The sequence below is a fragment of the Lutzomyia longipalpis genome, chromosome 1 (assembly GCF_024334085.1).
Source record: "Lutzomyia longipalpis isolate SR_M1_2022 chromosome 1, ASM2433408v1".
NCBI classification, from domain to species: Eukaryota; Metazoa; Arthropoda; class Insecta; order Diptera; family Psychodidae; genus Lutzomyia; species Lutzomyia longipalpis.
In genome coordinates, this window is record NC_074707.1 from 27,435,019 (window position 1) to 27,450,759 (window position 15,741).

Consider the following 15,741-nt stretch of genomic DNA (forward strand, 5'->3'; position numbering starts at 1 on the left):
ATTAAAAGGTGTGATAAAACTTTTCCTACAAATGATAAGACCAATTAAACAAACCAACAGAGTAGAAAAATTAAATATTTCACAGAAAATGAAACGATTTAATTTGTTTTCTTCACGTTTTGTATTTGCTCTAAATTTAATTTTATATAATAATTCGCAATAAATAATTTCTTCCTCTTTATATCTCTTTATTTACTTACTGTCACATCATCGTCTATTCACATAAAATATGTATATACCTATATTTACTAATTTTTATAGGATTTATGACAAACCACTAGTTTTCATTTTATTTTAAACTATTCATTTTTTTTATATGTAGGGTAGGTACAATTTTTTATTATATTGATAAATCGAATATTAAAATCTACAAAAACTGTTTGATTTTTTACGTTTTCTTTACTATTGCTGAATAAAAAATTAATCATAAAGATCCGTTTGGATGGAAAATCTAAAATCTCAGAGGAGCTACAGTAAGTGGGTATAGACACATTCCCGCTTTAATTTTCCAATAAAATATGTCCCTCATTCCCTTCCCTTACTCAATTTATACAACCCACCCCAAAATTGTCCAGAAGTGAGTGTGCTGTATGTCTCGAAAGTACCGGAAAAGTGGTATTATTGATGAGCGGAAATTCATAAATTTGGAGGGTGGACTCACACACTAACAGTTTGGGAAATATGTTTTCTTGATAGTGGATTATTCTCTACAAGTACTTTTGCATGCTACTTTTTTTTCTCCACGAATTATGTTGTATTGTATAGGTAGGGGTTGAAATTAATTCATTTTCACGATCAATTGCTATTCCATTCTCTATTATAAATTATGGATATTTGGCATTTCTGCTTCTTGGCCTTTTTGAATGAGTTAATAAATAATAATAAAATAATATTCCGTACACTCAAACTGTGGCCATATCGCAGAGTATTGAGGGAACAGCATGTTATCTTGTCATTATCATTTGAATCGTACTATTGGAAACTGTCATTTCGGTTAAGAAAATTTAAAATTAGGTAAAAACATTTTTTGCAATTTCTTTTTTTTTGCAAAATTCAAAATTTACTGAAATGCAAAATTATCTCTTCAATATGTATTGATTCTCAATTAGGAATCATAAAAATTATGTTTTAAAACAAATTCGTGTGAAAAAATTTCCCGAATAATTTGTAGTTAGAATTTAGGGACTTGTGAAAACTCGTGACCTAACTGATGGAACTGATAGAAAATCAAAAAATAAAGTTTTTTTTTCTGGTTTAGTTATATACAAAAATTGTCTAAAATTCGAACTAAATGACGTGATAAAGATACAATAAATTATATTAAGGTGTTTCCTATTTACAATTAATTAGTAAATATTTTTTTAGCAAGAGTACTGCTGAAATACAAAGTAAGTCTATTTCCCTAATTAGAGGATCCTGCAAAGTCGAGTTTATAGGTTATGCTGCAGGTTCTAGCCTACCACCAAACCCCCCGACCGGGAGTTTGGGCATGCGGAATGAGGGTGTGATGTTGGTAGCTAGCATGTGGTAAAACTAAGTGAGGGTTCGGGTGGGATACTGAGTCTTGGTGCTTGGATCCATTGAGACAGGGTTTTCCATCGCGCACTAAAACAGGTACGGCTACACGTCTTGGGGATTGCATTGTGGTTGGTGGATGGGATTGGTATCCATCCATTGTACCTTTCTCACTCTGTGCTCGTTTTGTTTTATACCTGTGATTTTGGAACCAGATTTTCACTTGGGTGGGTGTCAGCCTAATCAAACTTGCTAGGTGTTCACGTTCGGGGGCAGAAAGGTACCGTTGCTGCTTAAATCGTCGCTCTAGCTCGAACGTTTGCTGTTTGGAGAACAGCACACGCCGTTTCCGCTTCTTAAGAGTACCCGTTGTGTTGCCCCCTCCCCCAAGATCACCTGCTTCCTCATGATCCTCAAGAATCTCCTCCTCACCACAGTCCTCTGCTATGTGATTAGTTGTTGTATTGTGATTTTGCTGCTGAGACGTCTCGTCCAAATTGATAATTTTATTATTAGATGAATCAGCCACATTCGATGAATTAGAGCAAGCTCCCAAAGGTGTATAGGACAATTCCGAAGCGACAGGAGACGTACTGTCTGGACTAGCTTGCTGTGGAATGCCTGTAAAGGGAGAGATAGTTAACTTCTTATTTTGATTTATTGTTTCGCCATTTAAAACTTTTTTGGCTTGTATGCTCTCCCAATCTCTCATAGGGCTCATAGGTATACCATTAGCCGATGATGCAGCTGGTTTCAGTTTTTTTTTTGCTCAACCCATTGTGTATTGTAGTCAATTTCCGCCGGAGTCAAAAATGGCAATACAGTATTTCAAAAATTTGAGGAAGTAACTCCTCCAGAGAGTCAATTGCTTATTATTTTATGAACGAAAAAGGTGTCACTCTTGGGGACTGAAAAGTTTCTGAATACAAATTGTCAAATATCCGAAATACAATGCAAAACTACATGCCTCTAATATTCCTCAGCGGTATTCAATCGGAAACATAAAAGTCATAGAGGTGGTCATATCTCTAAGAGGCGTCCTAAGGGGCGATATGTACAAAAAAAATCACGCAATTCAAAAGGATGCTTCACGTTCGTTTTAGAAAATCAAAGCAAAGCGAGTGGCAAAAGAGATAGAGGTCTGGAAGAACACGACAAAATAGAAAAATTGAATGCAATAGGAACCACAATGATCCAAGGGATATTAGGGCCATAGATCACAACAATAAAAGCGATACTTCATCGATTTCGGATGCAGGATATACGGCAACAGCAATTGTGCCAGAAATTACACACAATGATTTTTGGAAAAGGCATGAAGGGAGGATGAGGAAAAATCACGCCTATGCTCCGCCTCATTATTCCCTCTGTGATGCAATTTAGCAGCACCCTGATGGATTTATCCCCTGCCATTCTACCCCTGTTTGGTATACCACAATTCACCCTTACTAACATCATTACAGCGCAAAAGGTTACCGCATTTTTAGCAAAAGTTTCGTTGTGCCACTGAAATCCTTTATTAAGTGTAGTATTTTTTTTTGCTATATTAGAGAGTTGGAATATCAATTGTACATATTACCTATCCCTCACAACGGGCTATTCTATTTATGTATATTTCATAGATAACTCTCATTTTATAACACAGATAAATTTTTAATGAAATTTTGACCCGACGAATGTTAAAGTTGCCTTCGAGGGGTTAAACGATAAGAGATAGAAAATTTTTGTGGGAAGTTTTATTTTGGATTACATAATTACTTAGTTAGTGGATCACCTGGGTGCAAGATCCTTGAAAAGTATATGCATACCACCTCAATTTTCAGGCCACAGCGTTGAGCCACTGTGGGTACTTTATAGTTTTCTAATGTCGTGTACATACAAAATTTCAATAGATCCTTTTGAAAAAAATCCTCATTTTGCAAAAGGGTATATTTCACCCATTCGATTTTATAGTCCAGAAAAATGGCTGAGAATTAATTGGGAGTAAGTGTCGGAAATCTCACCCAACCATCAATTACAAAGGATTCGAGTGACTGTTAAGCCATGAAAAGAGTCGAATGTTGAGAAGGGGTAAGTTTCAGCCTTCTAGTCAACCGAAATTGTCGGCACCATGATGTTTCGAATTAAATTGATTTTGGGCAGATGTGATTTTTTTGACGAATAGAATTCTATGTGCGATACTAGGTACTACCTTTCTATACGTCAGGGATCTCATTCTTCCTACATTATGGAATATTTTGACACTCGGCATTAAATGCTACAAACAGGGCTTTCTTTGAGGAATATCAACATTCAGAGCCCGTGGGAGGTACATATACATACATATTTATATATACATTTTACTCACCATATTGATCATTATTGCTGTCTATTGGGGTGGTCCACGATCTGGCAGCATGGAACATATTTTGGTAATGTGAGTGCCCAGATTCACCAAAAATTGTTCCATTGCCAGTGGGTGGGATGAAGGTACCAGGCACGGAGTCCAGAAGTCCATTGTGATGAGTATGAGGTGGAAGGGTATGCGTATGATTGGGTGCTTGATTGCCATTTGAGTCTGTGATACCATCCTTAGGTTGAAGTCCCAAAATATCACTAATTTGAAATGATGGTCGATTTTTCATACTATCCAGGATTCTGTAAGAAAAAAAAACACAAGAAAACTTTCTTTAAAATATATTCTACCTAACTACAGGGTCACATTTCTGTGTACCCTGGACACGACAGTATGTCTGAGTCATGCGATATTGTGGGATTTTCCGAAAGTGGGTATTCCCCAAACAGATGGTGCCCAAAATTGAAACTTTGCATTTTAGTGTCTATTTAGCAAATTTTACAGTTCTTGACTTGTAAAATGTGTATGTTATGGCTTATCTTCCCAGCGGTAGGACCCCTAATTTTAAAATAGCCCCTTTGGGAAATACCGAACCTTTTACTGCTCAATTAGCACATCAAATATACAAGGTTTTAACTTTTTATGCTTACTCTATGCATTTGATCATAATCTATGTATTATATCGTATCAATTGATATGTTAAAATTTATGCTTTCACGCAAAAGGGATGAACCAATCGGAAGTTTCATACCGGATATACCCGTCGCGCGATGATATTTTCATATTTGGGTGAATAGGCGATGAAAGTGGGTGCGTAAATCATGCCGCACCATACTAACATAAAATTGCTATATATATGCATTCTATCTGAAAATTACTTAATGGATATTGTGCTTAAATCATTCGATTTAATTGGTATAAATAACATGATATATACCACTTATGCTTTAGAAATTAATTATAAATGAATGCATTAGGACAGGACCTTACTGATGTGGAAATTTCACTGAATCATTTTAAATCCTTTATAATGCTGAACTTCAAGCTAGGATTTGAAGAAGTGCAAATTGCTCATAATTACATAATCGAAAAGAACACTTTATTAACCATCAAACTGTATTTTTTGCTTACATTATTGTAAAGGGCCTTAAGTTTTTTTTTAATGTACAATTAAAACTCATGTATAATGTGAATAAGCAGAAAAACCCACACTTCCTGTGTGATTTCTGATGCACATGGTGCATTAACACAAGAATTTTATCGACTTTCTCGCCCTCTTGAGGTATTTGTAACATTTTGAGTGGTTTTTGTTATTCCTGGAGTGGAACGTGACCGAAAAATAACACTTTTCCTTCGTGTATTGATCAACAGAAAAGGCAACTTTTTTCTTGAGAGTTCTTTTCAGCAAAAAAATCTTTTTTTTTTTTACCTCAGAAGGACATTAAATAGAAACACATGTGCTTTTCTATAGATTTGTGAGTTTACCTTTATGCAGAAAACGTAAAAGGAACTTATAAGACGAAAGGAACGAAAAGAATCGTCGCCGAAAGATAAAAGAGAATCTGCAGAAAAACCAGCACAAATAATAAACAGGTGTTTTTACTTAGAGATTTATGAAAATTATGCTAATCGTATCCTTAAAAATCCTTGCGCATATAGCCCTAGTTGTTGAGCGCCTTCCAAAGTTTCTCTATTATAGAGCTTAAAAATCCTTATTTTTTTCAAGCAAATATAATTAACATTTCTTTTAAAAGAATCAATTTCTTCCACATGATTAATTAATAGTTTTGTTTTGTTTTTTTTTGTAATTAGTTATTGAATTTATAAATATAGAGAACAAACCCTGGCAAAGCAGATCTTAGGGCTCCGGGATAAAATGCCGCTGGTAGAAAAGTTGGACCCCATGGTGGTAAAAAAATAGGTGACCACGTCAAAAAAGAAGCTGATGGGGCCATGATTGACCCGAAATCAGTTGGAGACGGAGTACACCGTTTCTTTTTGCTTGTTTCAGCCACGGTACTAATTTTCTTCTGAACAGCCAGTTTTAAGAAAATATAAAATCCTTTGACAAACTAAAACCACAATTTTTCCACTAACACAAACATTCACTAATAAGTCGGAAAATCCCTTTTCACACAATGCACTCACTTATCAGTATCATAGTTTTTCAAAGAAAATTCACAGCAGAAAAACTGTTATGCAAATAAAACGCTTTCAGTTGTAAGGATTGCAGAACAAATAAAATGAATATATTGGAATTGTTTACATATTTTTAACGAAGAATGTTTATTTTTTTGGTATTTGAGAATGAAAAAAATACCGAAGCAACTTTAATTATTGTTATTAATATAATGTTGCCTCCTGAGCCTCTTGACGACCACTTCACACGGTTTTAAGAGTATAAAGTTACGCTGTCGACAGCAAATTCTTAACTGTAACAAAAGTACATGACACTAGACATAAGTGGACTTACAAGTACCCCAAAGTCAAGGGTTGTTCTGTTGCTCAGCCAACCAACTCTTGTGGATTCACCAGCAAGGACCAATCAGGACGTGAATGTCGCTCTAGGCGGTGCTCTCTTCAGCCGCACCCATTCACCATCTAAACTGCGTAGCTGGATCCTTGGGAACATGAGAGGCGACGCAAGGATCAATTTTAGCTCTTCGAGCGTGAACAAACCATATGCGAATGGGATGTGTAGTAGAGGGTAGAGCACGAGCAGAAAATGTGAATACTCTCAGGCAATTTACCTCTCTCATGAGTACAATTCACCATACATTTTCATTGTTTAGAGCATATCCTCTCCATGGTGCCTTATATAGCATAACGAGGTCTCTGAGATGGCATGTAATCAGAAAATGAGATGGGGACAAAAGAAAACCCCTCGACCACAGGGATCATCCATCTCAGGCATCGTTATTAGTACCTACAATATATTTACGTTGAATCAATATTGATGGGGGTGTAAAATGCTCCCATTAATGAAAAATCAATACGATGCCTGGAACATTCTTTTATATCGCCAAATGAAAAACTTATTCACAATGTTTCCAAGAAAGCTCTCGACATCACTATCATACATAATTTATCTTACATAAATTAAAATGCTCTTAAGATTTAATTTGTATTAATGTTAAAAAAAAATACCGTCTTTGAACTTATTTTATTTTTTGCAACGTCTTCGATTGTTTTTTTTCTCTAATTCTGAGACTTTGCTCACAGAGCAAAATTAGTTATTTCGTGAAATCCTGCTACATACTACATAGAACATTAGATATCCTCCTAAGGATTATTAATTGCATATTAAACACTTAATTTTTAATAAATCCATTTGATTTGGTGTGATTGAAAAAAATGGCAAAAATAGTTTTATTTCTTGCCAATCTTGAAAAAAAATATAATGGAAAAATCTCATGTCACGAGTCTTCTCCAAACAATTTTCTTACATAATATGAAAGTTAAAAAAATGGATAGTCTTGTGGTGGGAATGAAACCATCATGACCGTATGGTTACTGTAAAAAATGCTATAAATTAGCTGTCATTTTTATTTTTTGAATATATCCTGTCATCTAAGAATGTTGTGTTTCACATTTCCCCCTCTCCTTTTTATTAACCAAACAAAGTCATAATTTTACTTGAGTTCGTCTTTTATTTTGCTTACAGGTAGGTTACTATCCAATGCCCACTCCACACCTTTATAGAAAACGAAAATTTAAATAAGATTAGTTATATTTGTTATAAGATAGTACATATACTGAGAGTTTCTATCGTCCATAATCATCCGTATTTTATTTATAAATATTAATTAGGAAAGTTAATTAGTTTACCATTGCAGCGGTAATTTAATGCATCACAGTCGTTTTGGTGATTATGTTATTTATACGTCCAAAGTTCAAAAGCCACGCGAATTGTTTTACTAAAAGGTCAATGGAGTTGGGTGGGGAAGCACTCACACTTCTTCTTTGCCATCTGGGTGTATTTGGAATTTTTCACACAATTTATAAAACTTGGGAATCTCCCTCGAAACTGCTACCATCTAATCGCTAATTGGGCAATTTAACTGTGGCGCCCTCGTAAATGATGTGTATTCGCGATAGGAAAATTCATTCCCTAGTATTCATCTAGCGGAAGCAAGAACACATGGATACTAGTCATTAAACTAAATAGTGTACCGTGTATATACATAATAATCTCCACCATAATCTTCAATGTAAAGAAAAATATTTCTTTTCTTCCGCTTCTCAATGGTTGTAGCACTTTATTAATAAGATTTATTTCTGAATACTTGTCCCCATGAAGTTTTTTTTTCAAGTAAATTGCATTCCAACATTGTGGTGTATTGACCGAAAGGAATATAAAAGAAAAACAATTTTCATACACAATTCATTTCCGTTTTCTAATTCAATTTGAATGAGAGTGTTCGAGAAATAACAGATATTGCAAGTGAATAAGAAAATAATTAATTTTATAAAATGGTATTTAAAAAGTGTTTTAGAAGTTTTAACATGTGCTTGGTATCTAATTCAACAATTTTAAATTGACTTTTTCTCAACCTGGTGCACTTGAGTACCGTACCTATATAATATCTCATCATATTTACAAATCTTTTATAAAAAAAAAATGCTATAAAAAATTATTTTACCGATTTTAATCCACAATTTCCTAACATTTACCTAGGGTCTGAGTTAGCTAGTATAAGTGTAATAGGCTGTACACATTAATGAAAGTAAGTCATGTTGAAAATTGAATCACAACCTATTTATAGATGTACTAGTATAACCACTTCCATCAGGATTCTTTTCTACTGTACCTTGCAGAAAGAGATGGATATAAAATGGGACGCATACAGAAACTGTGTCTGAAGGAAACATAACTAATAATGTGAGCGGAAGCGTACTGGTAATCCTCACATACGATGCTGTGATTCTTTCTTTATGATTGAGTGGGTATTAGAACAAAAAATTAAGGCGTGGATATGAGGGAGTGGATATGGCTTCACTTTCACAGTCATTAACAATTTCTCTGCATGTCTTTAATGATTTTAGCGGTTCTATTTGGAGACTTCAACTTTTATCAATTCGTGCTCTTTTTTCTCTTAAAGAAAAATAAATAAAAAAGGGAACATTTGCAATAGTTGGTATTTCACATAAGTTTTGAACAAAAAACACAACCGTCTCAGATTATTTTCAAACTTAATAGAAGAAATATCAGGTAATATAACATAACGTATTTTTGGACTGGTCATTTGATTGCAGTATTGTTATTAAAAGTAATAGAATTAGAAAATGAAATTAAAAAAAAATGAATTATTAAATAAATTCTGTATTTTTTCTTGTAAAAAAAACTTATTAAAAACTAAATTAAACGTACCTATGGTGTTCTCTTCAATCAGATTTTAATACAAAAATCTTGGCATAAATAATTCTTATGTTATGGAATACCAAGTCTCATAACATCTATGGTTATCACTAGTTTTTTTTTCAGTAGTCGAGTCCTGCGTGTGTGCAAATAGAAAATCTCATGAAGCAAAAAGGCTACAAACCAAACATCACAATATGGGAATGTTTTGGATTTTTGCAGGCGGGATGAGAAGGAGAAGTGCAAAGAAGGAAACAAAAAAATGTGAAATCCTATTTATTCATTCGGTATATTTACTATTTACACTCTGCGGCATCTTAGTGCAGAACCAAACTATGCCATTATACGGATAACAGTAAACAAATTATTGAGCACAACTCCCAAATCCCGACACGTCTTGTTTATTATTTATCCTGGCAAATGATTTCTTTGTTCACACAGAAGCAAAAAAATGTCATCGTGCTACCTACCAAAAAATCCTCACAGGGCCTTTAATCTCATAATAGAGACGTGAAGCTTTTCACACATACTCCAAGTCACGCAGTCAAAAAAATTCCTCATGCGGATAATTTTTTTTTCTGTTTTCTTACAAATTTTCTCTATTTGATCATATTTTATAAATCTGCAAGATTAACAAAATCTTGAAGATAAGCGAAAAAAAAATTCATTCTTTGTATCTCATGATGTAAAGTAAAGAAATCTGACGGAAAATTCTAGATTTTTTTTAACTATGTAAAACTTGAGACGATGGTTTTATTTTAAAAAAAATTATATACGAGTTTTAAATGATAAGAGCACGTTTTGGAAAGTTGTTACAAAAAATATTATACGTACAATATTACGAGCAATATTATTTAGAAAGAATTTTCTTATGACATACAATTTTAAACAAACGTTTGACAAAATTTCTCTTAAAGCAATATAGCACCAAAAGTTGATCCTTTTTGCCTGTTGCAAAGCAAACAGGAGCTGCATTTTCCCAAAAAAAAATATGCACACCGTCTTGTTGAGTTAAATTTTGGAAATTCCCAGGTCCATCTGCCAAAAAAGGATCTTTTATGGTTTTCTTCTTGCAAGAGGATACAACCCAGTAAATCAATTCATCTTAACTTCTCTGAAGTGTGAGATTGAGGATTGGGGGAAAATTGATGTATCTCCTTTCTTGGCAAAATCTTGTGATGTTATTCGGCTTCGATGGGAAGTTTGCATTTATATATCCGGTGATTCAAAAGGGAAACATAAGAAAGGAGTGTCTCGTCCATTCAACGCGAAAGAATCACTAACAATCCCTTAAAGAATGACCATAAAATCGAGCCGGATGTACCTGAACTAATATTCTCTCATGTCCCTTTTTGAATCGAGGACAATTTTGCTTGTTCAAGTTTGACTTTTCAATAGAAAGGAAAAAAAAAAACATTTGAACATTGATTGGGCAATCGGAACGCGGTTGTCCCGAAAGAAAGAAAGAAACCTTCTGAAATGCCTTTTTTATATTTCACTATAGGGATATTGTGAGAGGGTGTCAACAGCATTTTTTTTTAATATAAAAATTGTGTCTTCAACAAAAAAAAACGAAAGGAAAAAACTTGGGGTTGATGGGAATAACGACGAATGATCTATTTGATTGAGGTTCAGGAGGTAAAAATTTTTATTCGATGCATAATCAATTTGTCGCTTTTAATCCTGTGATCCCCCATATTAGTTCTTTGCTACCAGAAGAGAAAATAAAAATATAAAAATATATAAACCTATAAATGTACATATATAAGAACAATGATGGTCCAGCAGAGTAAAGGGAATGTACTGGTAAGTTTCACTTACGGGCTGTGATTCTTCCTTCAGATGACAGTCCAAGTGTGGTGAAAATTGAGGTGGATAAATTTTTAGGAATGGCTTTCTCACGCAACGAATCACAGCCAACGCGCATGAGTAAGCCTTTCTCCAGAATTTACACGCGTTGGCTGTGATTCGATGCGTGAGAAAGCCATTCCTAAAAATTTATCCACCTCAATTTTCACCACACTTGGACTGTCATCTGAAGGAAGAATCACAGCCCGTAAGTGAAACTTACCAGTACATTCCCTTTACTCTGCTGGACCATCATTGTTCTTATATATGTACATTTATAGGTTTATATATTTTTATATTTTTATATTTTTTATGTATAAAAAAGGCGCCCCGCTTCGCGGGGCGCCAATTAGTTTGTTTAAAATATATGTGAATAGGTGAAAGTAATTGTTGATATAGCAAAAAGGCAGAAGGCGGCCATTTTGAATTTTGAAATTAGTAAAATCTGATAGGTCATACCCACTATACCTAATGAAACTTCAATCGAAAAGCCTCTATCAAGTACCGTTAAGCCGATATAAGGCAATATTGCAACAATCGGTACATATGGAAACCTGTTTTGGTCTATATCTCTGAAACCGCGACATAAATTTTTTTTATTTTTTTTTTTATTAAAAGGTGTACCTATCACCTATAATATACTAAAATTTAATCGAAATCTATCGTCCAGTTTTTGAGATATTAATCGAAAACTGGTCGAAAACTCATCGAAACTTTGGTTTTTGATTGTAGGCCCTCTAGCGGTAACTTTTGAAACTTCCTATGTATAGATAATTGTAGACCTTTTTGAGATCTTTCATTCAAAACCGGTTTGGTTAAAATCGGTCAACCGGTTTAGGAGTTATGGCCGACTATATATAAAAGTCTATATTTGATAAACCGCTTGTCCGATTTTTAAAAATGGGGTATCGTTGAAAAGGTCTTAAGGGCCCTTATAACATATTAAAATTTCAGGCCTCTAGCTATAATAGAGGCTGAGATATAGCGAAAACAAAATTGAAAAAAATTCAAAATGGCGGATGCAGGGGTGGGGGGTCGAATTTGATATCATAGTTGGACGACTTCCAGTCGATAATTGAACTTTGCCGGTGACCGCAAGTCTCTATCTATTACCGTTCTCTTGTAATTGAGCTCCAAACTACGGCCGGACGGACGGACGGCCGGACGGCCGGAAAAGTTTTTCGGCGCATACGTTTTTTGGAATGTGGGGACCCTAATTCGTGCTCATACCAAGTTTGAGCCCGATCCGACGACCTTGAGTTTTAGAGTGGATACAGAAGCTGTGCTATTCTTTTCTTCGAAAGAATCACAGCTAAAAATACGAATTCATATAGGATTTCTCTCCGTTTCACGGTAAGGGTGACAATTTAACAGGATTGCCGGAAAATCTCACAAGAATTTGGAAGTTCCTGTCGTCAGTTAAGATCATTTTGAAAAGAATTAAAATGTAACACGACTAGAAATCCTCTTAATTTTAATTTAAGCACAATACACTTTTGAAAAAAAAATTGTTCATACTTTAATACAGAAAAAAAGACCTTAATCAAACTCGAATAGGTAAGACATTATATTCTTGAATCTGGATGAGAATGTTTCAATATGTAACCTACAATATAAAAGAGCAGAGTACTTACTCCATATTGCATGGATCGTGGTTCGGAACATACTCGCTGGTTGGTATTATATGCCCATAGTAATCATAATAATCGTCGTATCCTGACACGTACCCAGTATGACTGATATTGTTGCTGCACATTTTGTCTTTAAAATTTATAAAATCGTAGAATTCACGATTTTAGGAAGTATTTCTTTCGTTTTTCACGTGAAAACGGAAGTAATAAAAAAATCAAATTACACCTTCACGCACAATGTTCTGTGAGAAGAATTACAATTTTCACAAATTCTAAAACATTCTCAATAACCGAACGCGAAATGAATGATTTTACCTTTAGCAATAAATTTAGTGACAGATTATAGCGCGAGTCGCATTGGCCTGTTCACTCCGTCGACTAATCACAATCGAACTGATCTGGGTATTATAAATTAAAGTATCGAATATGTTTGATATATCTTTTCTACACGATGTACTGTTATATTATCATTATCAAGCCGTGATAATTTCCTATCTGTTTGCTCAACTATACGTCTATGTATATTGGATGTTAGTGTATATATATATATTGTATTTGATATTGTATAAATTTTATACTTTTTATGAAAATTTATCTAACAGTTCATATTGTCGCCATGCAAAGCTTTTCATTTTTTAAATCCTTTCCTTGCTAAGTAATATTCACCTTATTTTTTAGGACGTAGAGGAAAATTGCATTCAGTCAGATTCATATCCTCACTTCTCGCAATCACTTAGGATAAAAACTGCATAGATACAAAAGCTGAATGCAACTCATAATTTAGGAAATATCATTGATTTGTGTTTTTTCGAAGGCAAATGCACACATTTATGTACATATATGTTAACAAAATATTTTTTGCCAATGCTGATAATGTTGGACGGTATAGGTGTAGTTAAACAAAAAAAAAAACTATGGAGAATGATTCATGAGGTGATCGTTATATAAATTGTGCATTTGTTGCTTGTGTGTGTTAGGAAATGAAATTTATAAAAACGGCTTGACCGATTCTAATATAATTCGGTAAGCAGAGAAAAAAAAATACTTTAATTGTTATGGAATCCCTGCAATTTCACCTCTTCCTTCTTCTCATTCTAAGGTAACATGCTTTTAGAGGAAACGTCTGAAAACTCTGTTAAGATAAGAATTTTTCGAAGATACTGTAATCGAGTAGATGTATTCGTAACTGTCTATATGTATGCATAAAATACGAAATCACTAATGGTTTGTATCCTTTTTTCCTGAAACTCCCCTTAAACTCTAATTCTCAATGATTCCTATATTACATCCATTATGCTTTATTAGTTCTTTCAACGGCAACATCCTTTAAAAAATCTCTTGCCCTTTATGTCACATGCTTGAACACATTTCTTTTTAAGTTTCTGTATATATGAAAGATACATACACATCTTTCCTCAAAGTGGTCAGTTTACCACTGCATTTTTTTTTAATAATATTCTATCAACTCTTTCCCCCCCAAGATAAATGCTTTGGCGATCGGTCAAAAATCAAAGTTATCCCTCATGAAGAGTTGTTGGATGAAAAAGGATTTTGACGGATTAAATGTTAAATGTGATTTTTGCAGTGTGATAACCCATAACAACACATTGAACATATTTTCTCAGTTAATCCCCCGCGTGTGTTCCACCTTATCGCTCATGGTTGAATCGTGGGGTAATATATCGCAATACACCTGGGTGATATCATTTGTATATGTAATGGGTACTTTTATATACATATTATTATCAATTGCATTTGTAACAAATCTACTACAAGACTTATAGATCGATATGTGTTTTCGTGTTGACTGCTTTATCAGTGAAGAAATACAAACGGAACAGGTTAAAGGCGGTAATAACGCACAGACCTTATGTGAGTTGATATTCCACAACATAAGAATCTCATCAATGCGTTGTAATTTGATCAATTTAATTAAAATCATATAAATTCATTAAACTGATGATATATAGTTTTACTAAGACTTCAAAGAAATTATTCTTATAAAAAAAAATTCCCTAAAACCATTTTCATTTTATGGAATTGTAACGATCTGGATTAAAAAAAAAAAGTAGTTTCTGGCGAATATATTGATTCATACCTTAATTTACATGAAATACCAACTTAAAATATTACAAAGAAAATGAAATGGAGATGTGAATTATTGTGCACATTACATTTTAATTAGTAGAAGATCCTGTTCTGTGGACAGACAAATTAAAAGGTTGGAGAGAAATGAGAATCAAAGTGTATCTAATTCATAAATTAATCATTCGTGTTCATAAAAATTTTGAAGGCGTCTTTTTTTTAAAGAAATTTACCTACATATTGAAGTGTTTTTTTATGAGAACATGTCATCAAAATGTTTTTACGAATTATCTTATTTCATCAAATAAATAGATTGTAAGACTTGAAGTCAAGTCGAGATACCTATACTTTTATCCAAAAATTATTGTACTCAAACGTTTATACTGATAACTCAAGAGAGATGTTAATTGATCATTAATTGAAATTAAGGTAGCAATCGCCTGAAGAGGCACTAAAAATGTTCAAGTCAATTGGAAGTTCTTCAAACAAGAAAAGATTTATTCCTTTCAAAATATTGTGAATATTTTTCACATTTCAAAGCTGTAAAAGTTTCGCAAATCCAAATATATATAAAATTATCAGAAGCAGAATTTTTCTTTTAACACCTTATACTTACCATATTGACATAAAAATATTTCACAATAAAAAATAAATGTGATATATTTTTCTCGATTGCATCCAAGACGCGACAGAAGTCTCTCAATCGCCAATCGCCTGAATTATTTGCAATATTCTTGACCTAAAAAAATTGCTTGTATTTTGCAACAGTAAGACATACCTACTTTGCAAAAAAAAAAAACATTTCTATGTCAGCAGGGCTGTTGATTATTTATAATTTAAAAGGGTTAAAGAGATCATGATCAATATTATGTTCTCAGAGAAAAGAAGGATCTCCAGTCAGTAAATTTTAAAACATTTTAACCATTTTACGTGGTTTTACGAGCAAACTCAATGTGGAATTAAAAGCT

General features: G+C 33.6%; 3 protein-coding genes across 7 annotated transcripts in view; 2 read left to right on the top strand and 1 right to left on the bottom strand.

Annotated features, from left to right (window-relative positions):
• LOC129797484 (protocadherin-23) overlaps positions 1–15,741 on the top strand; it is a 953,251-nt gene that overhangs the window by 717,268 nt on the left and 220,242 nt on the right. The gene's annotated exons all lie outside the window — the stretch shown is intronic.
• LOC129797474 (probable cationic amino acid transporter) overlaps positions 1–15,741 on the top strand; it is a 261,906-nt gene that overhangs the window by 25,923 nt on the left and 220,242 nt on the right. The window lies entirely within an intron of this gene.
• On the bottom strand, positions 81–13,083 carry LOC129797629 (homeobox protein vnd). Of its 2 annotated transcripts, none has more exons than XM_055840396.1 (3): positions 12,692–13,083; positions 3,863–4,152; positions 81–2,136 (listed from the first exon to the last, which is right to left on the bottom strand). In XM_055840396.1, exons 1-3 carry the CDS (start codon positions 12,811–12,813, stop codon positions 1,457–1,459), a joined length of 1,092 nt encoding a protein of 363 aa, XP_055696371.1. In that variant the 5' UTR covers positions 12,814–13,083; the 3' UTR covers positions 81–1,456. The 2 variants fall into 2 exon arrangements, with proteins under 2 accessions (XP_055696371.1, XP_055696372.1); XM_055840397.1 differs by lacking the exon at positions 12,692–13,083 and adding an exon at positions 5,693–6,224.

What these genes read in the sequence shown, in the direction of transcription:
- LOC129797629 (XM_055840396.1), bottom strand. Translation starts at nt 12,813, where the DNA reads ATGTGCAGCAACAATATCAGTCATACTGGGTACGTGTCAGGATACGAC. An exon ending in CACGATCCATGCAATATGGA is followed by an intron (nt 4,153 to 12,691) that starts GTAAGTACTCTG and finishes TTTTTCTTACAG; the next exon opens with AATCCTGGATAGTATGAAAA. An exon ending in CAGCAATAATGATCAATATG is followed by an intron (nt 2,137 to 3,862) that starts GTGAGTAAAATG and finishes CTCCCTTTACAG; the next exon opens with GCATTCCACAGCAAGCTAGT.